General features: G+C 37.3%; 1 protein-coding gene across 8 annotated transcripts in view; it reads right to left on the reverse strand.

Moving 5' to 3' along the window:
• The window catches only part of TAB2 (TGF-beta activated kinase 1 (MAP3K7) binding protein 2), a 92,890-nt gene that overhangs the window by 24,054 nt on the left and 50,185 nt on the right, over nucleotides 1-18,651 (reverse strand). For all 8 annotated transcript variants that reach the window (XM_078054590.1, XM_078054588.1, XM_036075042.2 and 5 more), the window contains one exon: nucleotides 11,109-12,609. In XM_078054590.1, the coding sequence (XP_077910716.1) occupies nucleotides 11,109-12,609 (1,501 nt within the window). The remainder of the gene's footprint in view (nucleotides 1-11,108; nucleotides 12,610-18,651) is intronic.

Raw genomic sequence — 18,651 nt, forward strand, 5'->3', positions numbered from 1 at the left:
AGTTTGAGAAAGCTTAGTCTTTACCCAGCTTTTGTCAACTTCCAGTGAACGATGGAAACAATTTCTTACTCAACTTTATTTGTAATTAGAAAAACACACTTCAAGTTTCAGATGGTGTTAGCTTTACTAATTTTAGGTATTTTATAGTGTAAATAACATCTAATTTCTCCAAAAGTTAAAAAAAAAAGGGAGGATGCAGTGTGCATATTAAAAATACCTTTGCCACTGGAAAATGAACAGTTACTTATGGATACAAAGATCTTGGGCTTATTATAAAGAGAGAGAGAGAGAGAGGAATTTGCCACTGGAAACATAATAGGTATTTATTTCTAATGTCTTTTATACTTTTGTCTGTCGTGACAATTTTATATGCCTAAGTCAGGTACATGCCTAAGTCACTCTACCCAACGAGGTACAATGTTAGCTTCTAAAATAAATCAAGACTTTTCTAGACTGTAACTGTTGACAGCAGGGGTATTTGTTTTATACGCCAATGTGTAATTATTGTCACTTATTTAGTGATGGAGTCACAAAGGATTCAGAGATGGCAATTACTCATTAAATTAAACATCCTGATGTTTTCATCTATTTTGTCATTTTTAAAGAGAGTTTGAAATCAGATCTTTCAACAGTGCTGCAACTGGGCCTGTAATCTGGGCAACAGAAATAACAAAACTATGAGGAATGATGCTTAACTCCTGTAATTATTTTTAAGAAACTTAAATTATTTATACTTCATATTAATAATAGGTGAGTATGAGGCTTCTGCTAGATAAACACCTTGTTGGCCTAATTTGTATATAAGTAAGATTCTAAATGCAATCTTATAGCATTAAGATATAGATACTGTCTAAAATTTTTGTGTTAGAGAAAAAGAAAACCAGGCCCTAGAGATACCAAAAGAGCCTCCAAGAAATACAACTGGATGAACCATTAAAGGAACTGGGGACATTTATAGCTTAGAAAGGCTTATCCTTTTAAAGGGGGATATGGAAATTATTTTCAAGTTTTTGAAGGGTTGCCAGAGGAAAGAGAAATGAAGGCCAGTTCAATATAGTTTCAAAGAATATCGCTATAATTTAAGAGAAGATATGTGCAAGATTTCTGGTCTTGAAAACTTGGAATGTTGTGAAGGGCTAGTTTCTAAATAAGACATAAAACCCAGAAACCAGAAAGAAAAAAAAGATTGATAAGTCTGAATATACAAAAGTAAAAATGAAATTATAAAACAAAAAAATTTATCAAGTCAAAAGTAATAAAAAAAACCCAGATATCCCACAACAGGCAAGTTCACAAAATACAAACGGCTTAAAAATTAATACATGAAAACATGCTCAACCTCACTCATATTTAAAGATGCAAATTTTTAAAATCCAAAACAATACATTTTTGCCTACCAGACTGACAAAGATGTATTCTTTTTTTCAATCACCTACATAGTGATGGGTAGGGGAGGGAAGAAGGAAAAGAACATTCTTATAAATGCTGCCGAAAGTGTTCCCTATTTACAAATATGAGAGTATAAACTGGTAGACAAAGAGTCTCAATATTGGCAACATGTTCTGTGGTAGTCATCGGTGTCCTTCACCAAATATTTCTGGCTCTCTGCCTTCCAGGTATGTATGGTAGAATTATGCCTCCCCATTCTCTAGCAATCAGATGTGGTTAGGTGTGGTTCTGTAACTTGCTTTACTAAAGAGTAACATGTCAGGGTAGAAGCTTAAGGAGTCAGTACTGATTTGCTGTATTTCTTTTGTCTTGCCTGAACAATCATGGAGGCATGGAATGGAGCTTCCCTCAACCTGGGTCCTTAAGTGAGGGTGATAAAGAACAGAGCCCACCAGCTATCTATAGTGGCAAGTGAGCTAGAGATAAATCTTGGTTGTTAAAGACAGTTTGTTACTGAAGCATAACCAAGCCTAAATGATGTATCTATCAAAATTAAAAATACACATATCCTTTGACACAGCAGTTCCACTCCTGGTAATCTCTTCTGCAAACATACTTGGACATGGGCATAAATATGAATGTACAGGATTTTTACTGCAGCAGTTTGTAAAAACAAGAACTTAAGGTCTATCTATCAAGAAAGGCCTGGTTACGGATTATGGTACAAAACACCATGCAGTCATTTTTTAAGAAAAGAGATCTATCTGCATCTGCTGACATGGAATACTCCCAAAGAGATAGAGACAAGAAAAGGATAAAAACAAAATGCTGTATTTCATTTATATAAAAAGAGATGTAAATATATATATATATGCTTGTATATAAATATATGCTTATATATAAATACATATATATATATACTTGATATACAGTTTCAGTTTTTAGAAGAATAGAAAATGAAATATTTGTGAATAGCTCTTGGTTGTCTCTGGTGAGGGGAACTTTTCACTATACACCCTTTTGTTCTGATTGCTTTTTTTTTTTTTAAATCAAGTATATGTAGGGGGCGCCTGGGTGGCTCAGATGGTTAAGCATCTGCCTTTGGCTCGGGTCATGATCCCAGGGTCCTGGGATCGAGCCCCATGTCTGGCTCCTGGCTCAGCGGGGAGCCTGCTTCTTTCTCTGCCTCTCCCCCTGCTCGTGCTCGTGCTCTCTCTCTCTCTCTCTCTATCTCTGTGTCTCGAATGAATAAAATCTTTAAAAAAAAAAAAAAAAAAATCAAGTATATGTAGAAAAATATTTTAGTGCAATTCCTACCAGAATCCCAGCTGACTTCTCTGTAGAAATTGACAAGTTAATTCTAGAATTTATAAATTATTATTATAAATTTATATGTTCTTGAAAAAGAACAATGTAGAATTTACATGTCTCAATTTCAAAACCTACTACAAAGTAACAATAATCAAGACTGTGGAATAAAGGCAGACATACAGATCAATGAAAAATAATTAAGAGTCCAGAAATAAACCCATGTGCTTATCATCAACTGATTTTCTGTGAGGGTGCCAAGACCATTCAATGAGGAAATAAAAGTCTTTTCAACAGATGGTGCTGGGGTATCTGGATAAGCTGCATGTGAAAGAATGAAGTTAGGTCCTTACCTCATACTATTATATAGAAATTAACTCAAAATACATCAAAGACCAAAATATGAGCATTAAAACTATAGAACTCTTTGGAGAAAACATAGGAGTAATTCTCATGACCTCTGATTTGGCAACTGATTCTTAGATATGACACCAAAAACATGAGCAATGAAAGGAGAAACAGCAAAATAAGTAAGTTGGACTGCAGCTAAATTAAAAACTTTTGTGCCTCGAAGAGCACTATCAAGAAAATGGAAAGACATGGGGACATGGGGCGCCTGGGTGGCTCAGTAGGTTAAGTGTCTGCCTTCAGCTCAGGTCATGATCCCAGAGTCCTGGGATCGAGGCCTGCATCGGGCTCCCTGCTCAGCGGGGAGTTTGCTTCTCCCTCTCCCTCTGCCTGCCGCTCTACATACTTGTGCTATCTCTCTGTCAAATAAATAAATAAAATCTTAAAAAAAAAAAAGAAAATGGAAAGACAGGGGTGCCTGGTTGGCTCAGTTGGTAGAGCATGCAACTCTTGACTGCAGGGGTCGTAAGTTTGAGCCCCACACTGGGCGTAGAGCTTACTTAAAAAAAGAAAAGAAAAAAAGAAAGTTCACAGAATGGGAAAAATAATTACAAATCATATAAGAGACTTACACTTAGAATATACAAAGAATTCATACAACTCAATAATAAAAAGACAAATTACCCAATTTAAAAGGGGCACAGGATATAGACATTTCTCCAAAGAAAATACATAAATGGCCAATAAACACATGTAGTTATCCTCAATGTCATTAGCCATCAGAGAAATGCAACTCAAAACCACAATGAGATACCACTTTATAGTTACTAGGATGGCAAGATTCAAAGTCAAACGATGGCAAATATTGTTGATGATGTAGAGAAATCAAAATCCTCATATACAGCTGGGGGAATCTGCCAAAAGGTGCAGTCACTTTTGAAAACAGTCAGGCAGTTCCTCAATGGTTAAACAGAATTACCACGTGAATCAGGAATTCCACTCCCAGAGAGCATATGTTCAAGAGAAATAAAAACAAATGTCCACAAAAAAGTGTACATGAATGTTTACAGTAGTATTCATAATAGTCAAAAGATGGAAACAACCAAATGTCCATCAAATGAGGAACAAACAAAAACATAGTATATATCTATATAATAGCACATTATTCGGCTATAAAAAGGAATGAAGTACTAACACATGCTACAACATGAACGAACTTCTAAAACATTATGCTAGGTGAAAAAAGCCAGTCACAGAAAACTATTATGTAATTCCATTTATATGAAGTGTCTAGAAGATGTAAATCTAGAAGTAGATGAGTGGTTGCTTAGGACTAAGGCTGGGGGTACTGGGATAGGCAGGTGATGGCTAAAGGGTGTGGAGTTTCTGAGGTGACAAAAATGTTTAATATTGTGTTTATGGTGGCACGTAAGTGACTATACCAAAAATCATTGATTTGTACACTGTAAATAAGTGAACTTCATGGGATTAACTCTATTTTATTAAAGCTATTAAAATAATGACTAAACTTTTTAATTGACTGAGCCACCGGCGTGCCCCACGACTAAACTTTTTAAAAAAGAATGAAATAGATTTGTACATGCTGAAATGCAATGATCTTAAGATGTTAAGCAAAAACTGTGTATGTCTCTCTACAATGTTCATTATATATACCATAGAGTATGTATAGATTATAAAACCCTGCATATGTGTATTTACATATGCCCATATATCGACAGTGTATCTGCATTATAGAAGGGGTGTGTGCATGTGATTATGACGACAAGGAGGATAAAGATGGCTAATGGAGGTTACCTCTGAGAGTTTAGTAGTGGGAGGGTTGGTGGGAAGATACAGGCAGGGGCTGAAAGGAGACACATTTTTATTCTATCTTCCTTTTTTGGGGGGTTGAAATTTCTTTCATCATATGCGTATGTTGCATAATACTTTTTAAAGAGATCAGTTTAATACAGGAAATAACTTGCTAGGAGGCAGAGTGTGGAGTGTGCTTCTTCAGGTATGCAAGCATGTACATAATGGATTTACACTTACTAGGGACCTTGCAGGACCAAGTGTTGGATGGGCAAATGGCCTGGATAACCTTCGCAGAATTTGAGATCACTTTTAAAGTCTCTTCCAACCCTGAGATTTATTTCAAATTAAAAAAGGCAGTTAGTCTTGAGATTGGGAAGAACCTATGAAAATTCTGTACAGGTTTGATATCAATTAAGCTTAATTTTGATTTAATTACTTAACATAATCTCAAGGTCAACATAGTAAGTCAACATTCTAAAAAAAAGGCATTTCCAATCAGCAGATGCATAAAGGCAAAATGCAAATTAAAAAATTTGAACTAATTGAAGTTATATCTCCTCTTGAAAAGAATATTTAGCCCTCTCAATTTTTGTCATGATTAAGCATTTTTATTAAATCTTGTTAGATAGGAAGGTGTTGTGATTCGGAGAGAAGCATTGGTGAAAAAAAAAAATGACAAGGAATGAGAAACAAAGTCCAAGAAGCTAATTTTCATGTCGTAAGTTTTCCTATTTATTTTCCTAATTTAGGTTCAAAGTCAAGGCTACTGCTTAACAATATGATAGGACCTAGGGGCGCCTGGGTGGCTCAGTTGGTTAAGCGACTGCCTTCGGCTCAGGTCATGATCCTGGAGTCCCTGGATCGAGTCCCGCATCGGGCTCCCTGCTCGGCAGGGAGCCTGCTTCTCCCTCTGACCCTCCCCCCTCTCATGTGCTCTCTCTCGCTCTCTCATTCCGTCTCAAATAAATAAATAAAATCTTTAAAAAAAAAAAAAAAAAAAAAAAAAAACAATATGATAGGACCATAAATATAACTGGAAAAAAAGTACTGAGGTATCATTAAAAATGTTTATGACCTTATGTATGTAATTTTTAACACTGCACAGATGGATTTCTGTAGAAATAACAGAGAAGAAATCATTTTTGGCAGCAGTGGTACTTTGTAAGAGCTTCTGGCATAGAAAGCAGGCCCTTTCCCTCCCCTGCCATGAAAACTGGTTTGAATGAGTGAAGCATTTGTTCTCCATATCCATAGAAATTGCCAGTGTTACTAAAAGCATACTTCTATGAACAGAAAACACCAGAGAGTCTCAGAATACAGTGGATGATCAGGTATTTACTGGTACTTTCAGAAGTTAGGTAGAGTCAGGTAGTGTGACTCAAGGTGGGGGGGGCGGGGAGATGTAGCTATTTGGCCACACAGTAACCTTTACTACTGCTGAGAAATTTTCGCTTCAATATTTGTTCTTCTTAGCAGGTAAAATAAGAGTCTTCTTCATATCCATAGACTATGAAATGGAATTTCTCTCTAACCTGAATTTGTCTTTTCTATTGGGCACTCATTGGTGTCTCTGATTCCTGTGGTAGTTTAAAGACTCAAATGTAATTTATTTCCTCTCGCAGTGGTGGTGGGAGACTTGGTGACGAAATGAGCAGGAGAGTGGTAGAAGTTTCATTAATTTACCTCTTTTTCCTCTGCTCATTCTATAGCAGAGAGCATATCCAACAATGTATCTTTTATAAACATAAATTCTCATTTTTGAAATGTTTTATTGTAGATTTTAAATGTTAGATGAAATATAAATGAAAAATACTGCATTTTGTTTACCAAATTTATTTATGTTCCCGCCTCAGTTTTTGAGAAAAATATTTTCCTATGACTCTATACGTGGCTCAGCTTCTTTTCCTACTCAGAAACAGTATGTTCCAGGAGCTTTGGAAAGATCAATTTCACTGCAGGAGGCAGAGAGATTTCTTTTCTCTTTATTACCCACACCACACAAATCAGAGTTGAGAAAAGATGCTTGCTTAAAGATCAGTATTATTTGGGTTGCCGTATGAAGTACGGTAGTGAGTGCTATGTAAACTGTAGAGCATCACACACATGTAAGGTAACATCATAAAAGATGCATTTTCAGAAAAGAACAATCCTTTGATCTTAATAGAACCAAGTCAAAGAAACACTCCATCAAGACTTTGTCACTGGATATGCATAAATCTGGGTCAACAACAGCAGTTCCATACGAAACAGAAGGAAACAAGATGAAAGGCTGCAAAACAGCACCTCCCCCAATACAGAGTGCACGCAGAGAGATAATACAAGGATGCACAGCCACATGAAGGTTATGGAATTCCACAGGTATGTAGATATGTTTAAAGAAAGTGAGTGTAGTTGTTTAAACTGTCTGAAGGCTGTTAGTGAAGAGAAGTAATTTGAGTGGCAGATTCTGAGGAACCCTGCTATTTGCTATTTGGGTAGGCTTTGAGCTCTCAAACCAGAGGCTTCACTCATCAGCGTTTTTTTTTTTTTTTTCACCTTTAGGTGCCTTTGGAAGGTGCTCCCCATACCACTCCAGGGTATTACTTTATTTTTCAAGTTGTTTTCCTAATTACATCTGTATGTTGTGATTTCTTTCCCTATAGCTGCCTGTTCTTTTTATTGAGTGATCTTTTAGCTTCACACTTCTTAAACTGGGGAACATGTGGCCCCCACAATGATGTACCAGGGGTTATGTGAAGCTACAAGACAAACTTAAAGCATCCTTCCAGAGGGCTTATTTTGCAAATGTGGAAAGATGTTACAGTCCTGCGGTTGAGTGTGGGCTCCATTGGCAACTTCCTAGGTTAGAATCTTTGACTCTGCTATTTGTCCTTTGGCAAGGTTCTTACTTACCCAGTCTGTTTATTTATTTATTTATTTATTTATTTGGGTGGGGGAGAGACAGTGGGAGACAGCGCAGGGGGAGGGGCAGAGGGAGAAGAGAATCCTAAGTGGGCTCCATGCTCAGTGTGGAGCCCAGTGTGGGGCTCGATCTCATAACCCCGAGATCATGACCTGAGCTGAAATCAAGAGCTGGATGCTTAACTGACTGAGCCACCCAGGTAGCCCCTGTTCCTAAATATTTTAATCTGAAAATAGTAATAATACTAGTGTCTATATTATAGTTGGTTGTGAGAAATAAATGGGCATTCAGAAAACTGCCTAGCAAATAGTAAGCTTTCAGTGTATTATGTATTAGTTATTATATGTCTTAATATTAGATTATTCATTTCCCCCCTCTCTAAGCAAATATAAGCAAAAATGGAGATAGGAAATGCTGGGTGGAGATTAAGACACGAAGACCAGAGATAATCTCATGGAAAAGGTGAAGGTGACGTTTGAGTAAAGATCTGAAGGGAGTTAATTGTGGATTCTGGGAGAAGAGAATTTTGGACAGAGAAAACAGCAAGTACGAAGATCCTAAGGCATGCCTTCCATGTTTAAGGAATAGCAAGAAGGCCAATAGGGCTGGTAAGCAGAAGGAAAAGAGCTGAGGGATGGGCAGTGGGTCATGCAAGGCTTCACAGCTTTTACTCTGAACGAAAAAGCCATCATATGCAGAGGAATTATATAATCTGACTTATGTTTTTTAACAGTGTCTCCCTGGCTGCTTATTTGAAAGAAGACCATAAGGGAGCAAGAGTGAAAGCAGGTAGGCTACTGCAATAATCCACTTGAGATGATGGTAGCTCAGACCAGAGTGGTGGCCATAGGTGGTAAGAAGAGAGAGAACTCTTAATACACCTTGAAGGTTAGAGTTGACAGATTTTACTGTCAAATTAGATGTGAAATATGAAAGAAAGGAGGGGTCAAGCGTGTTTCTGAAGTATCTGGCCTAAGCACTAAAAAAATTAAGTTGCCATTAACTGAGATGGGAGGACTGATCATAGGAAGAGTAAGCTGGGGGAATGTCAGAAGGTATTTCAGATGCCTAGTAAACATTCAAATGGAGATGTTAAATAAACTGGCTTGAAATTCGGGGAGTAAGTCTAGGTTAGAGTTACAAATTTGGGAATCATTAGCACATAATATTTATTTATTTATTTATATTGTTTTTAAAAGATTTTATTTATCTAGAGAGAGAGAGAAAGAGAGCACACGCGTGTGTGCGCGCAGGGAAGGGCAGAGGGAGAGGGAGAGAGAGAATCTAGACAGATTGCGCTGAGCGTGGAGCCTGACATGGGGTTTGATCCCATGATCCTGAGATCATGACCTGAGCAGAAATCAAGAATGGGACGCTTAACTGAGCCACCCATGCACTCTGGCCATTAGCATCTAATATTTAGAGTCATGAGGCTGAATGAGATCACCTACAGAATGGTACAGACAGAAAAAAGGCCCAAGGATTAAGCTTTGAGGCTTTGATCTCATTTCTTTGAGAAGTGGAAGGATAAAGAGGTAAGAGATGAGGGAGGGAGAACCAGCTAAGAATAAAAAGAGAGGTGGAAATTCTAGAGTAGTATCCTAGAAGTCAAATGAACAAAATGTTTCACAGTGAAGAGGGTGCTTGACTGGTAAATGCTGCTGATACATACATCAAGGAAGATGAAGGCCGAAAGGAGACTGTGGGTTTTGTAACAATGCTGTCACTCATGACCTTGACAAGAGCAGTTCTGGGTGACTAGAGTGGATAAAATCCTGACTGGATTAGATTCAAAAGAGAATGAGAGAAACTGGAGATAGCAAGTTTAAGCAACACTTTATATTCACACTCCAGTTAAAGGTGATTATGTCTATTTCAACTGAAAATTCCCTTTATCAAATTATCTTCATACAACAATTTACTCTCCATTTAAGAAACAGCAACTACCTAAATACAGGAAATCTGCTATCTGCTGGAAGGAGAGAAGGAGAAGAGGACTGTGGGAGAAGAACAGGAATTAAATATCAGTGAAATAAATAATGGTATATTAAAATTCATGTATTGCCTGAAACTAAACAAAAACGGGTCCAGTTTTAGCACAATTTCTAGTGCAATCGGAATCACCCACGGACCTTTAAAACACACATGCACACCTAGACCTCACCATTCGGAGAGTCTAACTGAGCAAGTTTGGGATGAGCCCTGGGCATCCTTATTTGAAAGCTCCATAGGTGTTTATGAAATCTGAAAGCATCACAGCCCAGCTTGAGTTGAGAAGCACAAGAATATAGTAGTTTAAAACATAACAATCAGGCTCCTCTGAGAAACTCAGCAGTAAAATCACTATTTTAAGAAATTTTTAAAAGGACAAGTGGTACTAGTGGTCGTAAAGGGCTGCATGTTGCAAGGGGGTGATAATCTATTATTTTCCAACCTACAATACTTGGAACAGCTCACTGCGGATACAAAGATGACTACGATATGTTGTTGCTCTAAAGGACTCCCAGCCAATCTACAAACCTGCATCAATATTCAAGAAAACAAACACTTAACCTCCACTTTCATATCTGAAGGAGTTTAATGGTTTCTTACTGAAGATTAAGTAACTTAAGGGACCAAATAAAACATATATGACAGAAATTATCTCTACTTGAATTAATACAGATATAATTTAGTATTATGCCAATATCAACTAGTCTATTTCAGAAGAGGATAATCAAATGAGATAGACTAACTAATGTTTTTATCCACAATTCCAAATAAAGATAAAGGCTGCATTAACTGATGTTTAAGGGAGGCTGAAAGAAACAAATATTGAGAACAGAACTCAAAATCTCTCTTAGAGGTAAATTATTCTAGGACTTGTAAGAAGTTAGATTTTGATATAAAATAAGACTAACAATGTTATATTAGAAAAACGAAAATACTTGAAGAATAGAGAAATCGCCTGGTCAAAGAAGGCAGATTTACCGACTATACGAGGCCACTAATATCTTACTAAGATGTGTTTTTATGAATTTTTATTCACAAAAATTTTAAAGAGCAAGTCAACATCACCACAGAGAAGAGAATTCACTGAAAAGGAAGGGTTAAAACATTAAGAAAGTAAGCATACCAGGATGGATTATGCTGAAGATGTAATAACCCTATCCTTCAAACTTTTAAGTTATATGATAGTAAAAATGAAATTCACAATTTGTAGGAATACTCTGAGGTTTTAAAAGTAATATGATTTGACACTTAAAAAAAGATGAAATAATAATACTGATAGCCATTTCTACAAGTAAAATCAAATGTACACCAATAAGCCCAGCATGGAAAGTGACCCCACCTTCAGGATTATTACCTTGAGTGTAGGCAGCATCATCAGATCCCATACTCAACTTCCGTGCTTCACTTATTCTATCCACATGTGCTAAAGTAGGGTCCGTGAGGTGCTGAATATTCTCTGTTTCTACATAATGATCAGGATGGTTTAGAAGATTTGTAAGTTCAAAGGTAGGGGACACCACCCCTGGTGAAACTGCAGGGGGTTTATTAGGAGAAACTGTAATTTTGAAAGTATATTTTGTATTGGGTTGAGTGACCACGACTCGAGGAGAAGTTGCAGAGTTATTGCCTATTGCTCGACTTTTGGGAGGGTGGTGATGAATAAAGGCAGGACCCATGCTCACTTGCCCAGACATATTCCTGGAGGCAGCAGATGCTCCAGAGTTTGTGGATATGAAGAGGGTGGGCTGATTCCGCATGATCTGTTCATCTCCTGGGGCGGCATTAGCTGAAATATAGACCTTGGGTTGACTACGGGACATCACCTCATCAGTATTTGGGGGACTGGCAGCTATGTAAACAGTGGGCTGATTTCTATTTAAGGTCTGGCTGTTGACTGAAGAGGAACTGCTGGAGGTTCGAGGTCCAGAAGAACGCAATTTTGAAGAGCTGTTTCTTTGTGGGGGTTCAAGTTTGATTTCAATCTGGTTTTTTCGAGGTCCTGTTGAAATATTCTGAATGTTATATTGGCTATGGGCAGAAGACTGTGAGCTACCAGATGAATGAATTGTTGGTGGCTGTGGAGTAGTAGGTGAACTGATGGGCATGTAGACATGAGAGGTCTGGTGGCCTTGCTGGTTTGGCTGCTGGGCTGAGGTATGTGACATAGGATTAGATGCAGGATAAGTAGTCCAGGGACCAGGTTGTGAAGGTTGATAGACTTGTTGAGGGTTCATAGGATTAAACTGAGATACCCAGCCAGAATGCTGTTGCGTCTGTCGAGCTGTACCACTAGGAGTTGTAATGTAAGGCCTAATATAGATAGAATTTCCCTGTGGACTGTTAAGTACAGGTGGAGGGACACCATGTATGTGCAAAGATGTGGGAGTATTACGACCAGTCTGGATATTTGGGGCTAAAGTTACCATAATGGGATTAAATCTGGGAGTTTGCTGAGAAAGGTTAGATGTTCCTTTGCTGCCTAACTGAAATCCAAGATGTGGTGCTGAATTTGAAGCACCAGATGTACTAGACATTCCAAAAACATTAAAGCCTTGAGGAACTTGAGCTGGTGCTGTCTGTGGCTCCTGCTGAAAGAGTTCATTATTGGACTGACCACCTTGAAGTTGTCCATCACTAATGCTGTGCGTCAGAGTCCTGCTTCCATTCATTCTATTTCCTTCTCTTCCATGGTGGTAAACATTCTGTGACTGCAAGTCCAAGTTGAGAGAAGTCATGTGATTTCGGAGGCCAGAAATTCCAGAGTCATCCGAGAAATTCAAGTCTCCTTCACCATAAAGATACCTTGTACTCTCTTGAGAGAGAACAGCACAGCAAGCATCCAGGTTATTATTATTCTATAAAACAAAATAAAAATAGCTTGATGTTAACAACCTTCTGGTTGTTACACTCTCATCACTACTAAAATAGTACGTGATTAACGAGTGATTAGTTAATACAATTCGAACATATTTGAACCTTTTTATTGAGAAGAACTATTTTTTTGTGCAAATGCTTGAATTACAAATCCTCACTACTAACATAGTGGAAAAGCCCTCTAACTAGCAATAGCTGACAGCAAACCAAGTCACTGTTCTGTTTAAGGAGCTATTTTACAGTAAAATGGATTCATGCAAATACAGTAAAAATTATAACCTAATTAAAAACATGATTTGAATGCTGAACAAAACATAACCGTTCAAGTATTATATTCATTAGGCATATAATACTATATAATGAAATGTTTTGCACATTCAAGTGCTATATGAATTGTTTTAAATTAATGACCTTTTAAAAAATGATATGTAGGGAGCGCCTGGGTGGCCCAGTCAGTTAAGTGTCCAACTCTTGGTTTCAGCTCAGGTCATGATCTCAGGATTGTGAGATCAGGCCCTGTGTCGGGCTCCACACTCAGCACAGCGTCTGTTTAGGATTCTCTCTCCCTCTCTCTCTGCCCCTGCCCCTGTTCGTGAACGCTCTCTCTCTCTAAATAAACTCTTTAAAAAATTATATATGTGGTATTTAAATAGAAAAAGTCCTAAAATAACACAACAAAGTCATCTCAATTCCTTATATGCTTCCTCTAAACTCAAGGTAGCACCTAGAGCAACTGAGCTCCTATCTCTGCCTTTAGATAGCACCATATAAATCTACTCCACAGAAATGAAAATAAAAACAAAAAAGCAACCAGATTATTTCTAAAGAATCCTCAAGAGACTGACCAATCACCAGTCATAAATCATCCATAAAAATATTTACTGAACATCTAAATTATGCATAGGACTCTGAGACTGTGAAAGACTCAATGACATATAGAACCAAAATTTTCCCTAGAAAAGTTTTGCAACTCAATTAGACAAACCATGGATTTATGAAAAGGTAACACTATTAAAACATGACTATGTGCCAAATAATAAGTTTCTAAGTTCAACAGAGAGTTAGTATTGTAGACTACCGTACAAAGAACTGTGTTAATAAGGGAGGCATAGTCTGATGGGCTTCATACACAGTAGTATATGCAGGACTTGAAGAGGGAAAAAGGACTCCTAGTGAAGGGAACGGCATGAGTAAAGACAGATATTAGTGTGATAATAAGTAAAAGCATATTCTAAACAAGGTTAACTGGAACAGATTTAGTTGGAGTTAAAGGTTTGTATCGGAGATTTTGTGGAACAAATATTAATAAAGCAGATTGGGATTAAATACAGGTATACCTTGTTTTATTGCGCTTTGCAGATACTGTGTTTTTTACAGATTTAAAGTTTGTGGTACCCTGCATTGAGTGAATTTTTTTTTTTGCATTGAGCGAATTTATTGACACCATTTTTCCAACAGCATTTGCTCACTTCATGTCTCTGTGCCACATTTTGGTAACTGTTAGAATATTTCAAACCTTTTCATTACTATTGTATTTGTTAGAGCAATCCATGGTCCACTGATCTTTTTTTTTAAAGGTTTACTTGTTTATATGAGAGAGAGAGAGAGAGAGCATGCAGGAGCGCGCGAGTGGGGGGACGGGCAGAGGGAGACAGAGCCTGACTTGGGGCTCGATCCCATGACTCCGAGATCATGACCTGAGCTGAAATCCAAGAGTTGGATGCTCAACTGACTGAGCCATCTAGGCACCCAATCCAGTGATCTTCGATGTTATTACTCTAATTGTTTTGGGGTGCTATGAACCATATCCACGAAGATGGTGAACTTCATTGATAAATGTGTGTATTCTGACTATTCCACTGACTGTTTCCCCATCTCTTTCCCTCTCCTTGGACTTCCCTATTTTCTGTGATACAATACCGAAATGACCCTAATTAATAATAATAATAATGATGATGATGATGATGATAACCCTACAATGGCTTCTAAGTGTTCAAGTGAAAGGAAGAGCTGTACCTATCTTAACTGTCAATCAAAGGCTAGAACTGATTAAACTTAGTGAGGCATGTCAAAATCCAAGATAGGCCAGAGCCTGTTGTAAATGCAAAGGATTTTAGGTTCTTGAAGGAAATTAAAAGCGCTACTCCAGTGAGCACATGAATGATAAGAAAGCAAAGCTGTCTTATTGTTGATAGGAGAAAGTTTTAGTGGTCTGCATAGAAGATCAAACCAGTTTCAGCATTCCCTTGAGCCAAAGCCTAATCCAGAGCAAGGCTCTAACCTCTCTTCAATACTTTGAAGGCTGAGAGAGGTGAGGAAGCTGCAGAAGAGAAGTCTAAAGCTAGCAGAGGCTGGTTTATGAGGTTTAAGGAGAGAAGCCATCTCCATGACATCAAGTGCAAGGCGAAGCAGCAAGTGCTGATATAGAAACTGCAGCAAGTTATCCAGAAGATCCAGCTAAGATAATTAGTGAAGGTGGCTACACTAAGTAACAAATTTTCAATGTAGATACAATAGCCTTATATTGGAAGAAGATTCCATCTATGACTTTCATAGCTATAGAGAAGAAGTCAATGCCTGGCTTCAAAGGACAGGCTCACTCTCGTTAGAGGCTAATGCAGCTGGTGACTTTAAATTGAAGCCAGTGCTCATTTACGATTCCAAAAATCGTAGGGCCCTTAACAATTATGCTAAATCTACTGTTTTTGCTCTATAAAGGGAACAACAAAGGCTGGATGACAGCACATCTGTTTACAACGTGATTCACTGAATATTTTAAGCCCATTATTGAGACCTACTGCTCAGAAAAAAAGATTCCTTTCAAAATATTACTGCTTACTGACAATGCACCTGATCACCCAAGGAGCTTTGATGGAGATGTACAATGAGATTTATCTTGTTTTCATCCCTGCTAACACAATATCCATTTGACAGCCCATGGATCAAGGGGTCATTTAGACTTTCAAGTCTTGTTATTTAAGAAACAAATTTTGTAAGGTTATAGCTGCCATACACAGTGATTTCTCTGATAGATCCAGGCAAAGTAAACTGAAAACCTTCAGGGCATTTGATTCATGGGAAGAGGTCAAAATAGCAACATTAACAGAAGTGAGGAAGGAGATGATTCCAACCCTCATGGATGACTTTGAGGGGTTCAGGACTTCAGTGGAGGAAGTAACTGCAGATGTGGTGGAAAGAGCAAGAGAATTAGAAGTGGAGCCTGAAGATATGATTGAGTTGTGTAATCTCATGATAAAACTTTAATGAATGAGGAGTTACTTCTCACAAATGAACAAAAAAAAAGTGGCCTTTTTGAGATGGAATCTACTGCTGAAGATGCTGTGAAGATTGCTGAAATGACAATAAAGGATTCAGAATATTACATAAACTTAGTTGAGAAAGCAGTGGCAGGATTTGACTGATTCCCATTTAGAAGTTCTCCTGTGGGTAAGATGCCATCAAATAGCATTGCATGCTATGGAGAAATTGTTTGTGAAAGAGTCAGTTGATGTAGCAAAGTTCATTGCTGTCTTATTTTAAGAAACTGCCACAGCCCCCAACCTTCAGCAACCACCATCCTGATCAGTCAGCAGCCATCAACATGGAGGCAAGACCCTCCACCAGCAAAAAGATTGCTACTCACTGAAAGCTCAGATGATGGTTAGCATTTTTTAGCAATAAAGTATTTTTTAATTAAGGTATGTTCATTGTCTTTTTAGACATAATGCTATTGCACTATCAATAGACTATAGTATAGTGTAAACATAATTTTTATATGCACTGGGAAACCAAAAAATTCACTTGACTTGCTTTGTTACGATATTCGTTTTATTGTAGTGGTCTGGAACCAAACCCACAATATTTCCAAGGTATGCCTATAATTAAGGATTTTGAAAAATGAGTCACGATGTTAGTGACAATGGGGAGAAGCCACTTAACATGAATGAACCGAGAAGTAAAGACACAAGGGCATTTTGGGGAGGCAGTCTGTTGATACTCGAGATGAATGGGAAAGGGAAAATTTCTTGACAAGACCACCACTGGAAGACATGAAATTATGACTGTTTGATAGTGGACACAAATTATGAAAGACGACAAATAAACAATGGATACAATTTGGCTATGAGAGAGAAAGAGCCTTCAAAGAGGGTTGGAAGATTAGAAGTCTGACAGAAAGAGGTCAGTTTTAGACATAAAAAAGATGAATAGCCAAGTTAAAATGTCTATAGGTGGTTTGATAGGAGATAAAATCTAATTAAAGGAAACTGAACTACAAAAGGCATCTTGAAGTCTTGTTAAGAAATGATAGTCCGCAGTTCGAATGGGTAATGCAAAAACAAAGTTAGTAAGGTTTGACTTTTTTCCTCCCAAGCTAACAGTTCAAATCTCTCATGCTATAAAAATTCTCTTACCCTATTCCTAACTCTGAATTGATATATATTAGTTTTTGAAATAAAATTTAAAAATTCACCACAATCTTTATCAACCAATTACTGTTATTATAGTTAGACTCTTGCCAAACCTAATTGGTGCTTTTTGCTTCAAGCTAACTTTATTGCTATTTCTGTAAATTCTCCCTACTAAACCAAAGCTCACAAAGACCCCATCTTCTCACCTCCTCTCGGCCAACATCCCCAAATTAAAATGTGTATTGTCTACTTAATCCAATCCCACACTTCCTTTTTAAAAGCAGATACTCATATTTACAAAGTCTTCCTCCTTAATTTTCTTGAGCTCTCAAAAATCCCTTCAATCCTTTATAAAATCTGATTTATAAAATCTAGTATGTTCTAGTCCCAGTTATGCCAGTAACTCACATGGCCTTAGGTTATTTACCCTCTACAGACATCACTTTCTTAGCCACAATAGGATAAAAGAAAATGTACTTTTTATTAAATTTATTTAAAAAATTTAAAACATATTCAAAAATAAAGAGTAAACATGATAAACTCACCTATATTCATCATCCAGCTTTAACAATATTAATATATGGCAAATCTTTTTTCATCTAATGGATGTGCCCCAGCTTCTCCCCCCACCAAGCTAGATCAAGTCTCTGACATTATTTCATTTTTATCTGTGAATACTTCAGTATGTATCTTTTAAAAATAGGGACCTATAAAAACATAACCACAATGACAGTATCATACCTTAAAATATTCAATACTTAATATCAACTAATATCTAAATAGTGTTGAAATTCCGATTGTGTCATAAATGTCTTTTTAGTTAGTCTGAAAGAGGATCTAAGGAAGGTCCACATATTTAATTTGGCTGATATGTCTCTTAAATTTCTAATAATAATTAATCCTCCCCTCTTCTAAAAACTTTCTGGTCATTTGTTGAAAAACTTGATCACTTGTGCAGCAGCATTTCCCATCTCGACTGGACAGGTGCACTCTGTGCTGTCAATATCGGCTGTATTTCATTGTGAACTAGTAGTTGTAACTCTAAGTGTCAGCAGGTTCATGTATGAATTTTTGGCAAGACTCTTTATAGGGTCTGTTTCTTACTGCATCACACAAGGAGACACAATAATGTCTGTCTGTCCTTCTGTGATCTTAAAGCTGACGGGCAGATTCTGATGTTATCAGCCTGATCCAGCTAATGATTTCAAGCAGTTACTGATGATCCCTTTAGAATCTTTATTTCATTAGGGGTTAAAAATGGTGATATTGGTGATATCCCAATTATAAGATTCCTTCTTTGTGTATGAGCTGCAGTTCCTCCTAAAGAACTTGCTCTCTTCAACTATTTAGTACTCTTTGCACAGAAGAAAAAGGATAAATAAATTCTCTCTACTGGTTTTTTAGAATAACGAATTGATGCCCTTAGCAACCTCTAAAAGTTACTAAGATTTATTTTCAGTATCCTCATAAACTCCAGTTATCTTTAACATTTTGATGTGTATCAACTGATTATGGTCATTATATCCTATCTTTAGGCTAGTGGGAATGATTTCAAGTTGGCTCATGTGTACATATGACATGAACCTAGTAGTCTCTCATAGCTTCTTTGTTTTC

The sequence above is a fragment of the Halichoerus grypus genome, chromosome 9 (assembly GCF_964656455.1).
Source record: "Halichoerus grypus chromosome 9, mHalGry1.hap1.1, whole genome shotgun sequence".
Lineage (NCBI taxonomy): Eukaryota > Metazoa > Chordata > Mammalia > Carnivora > Phocidae > Halichoerus > Halichoerus grypus.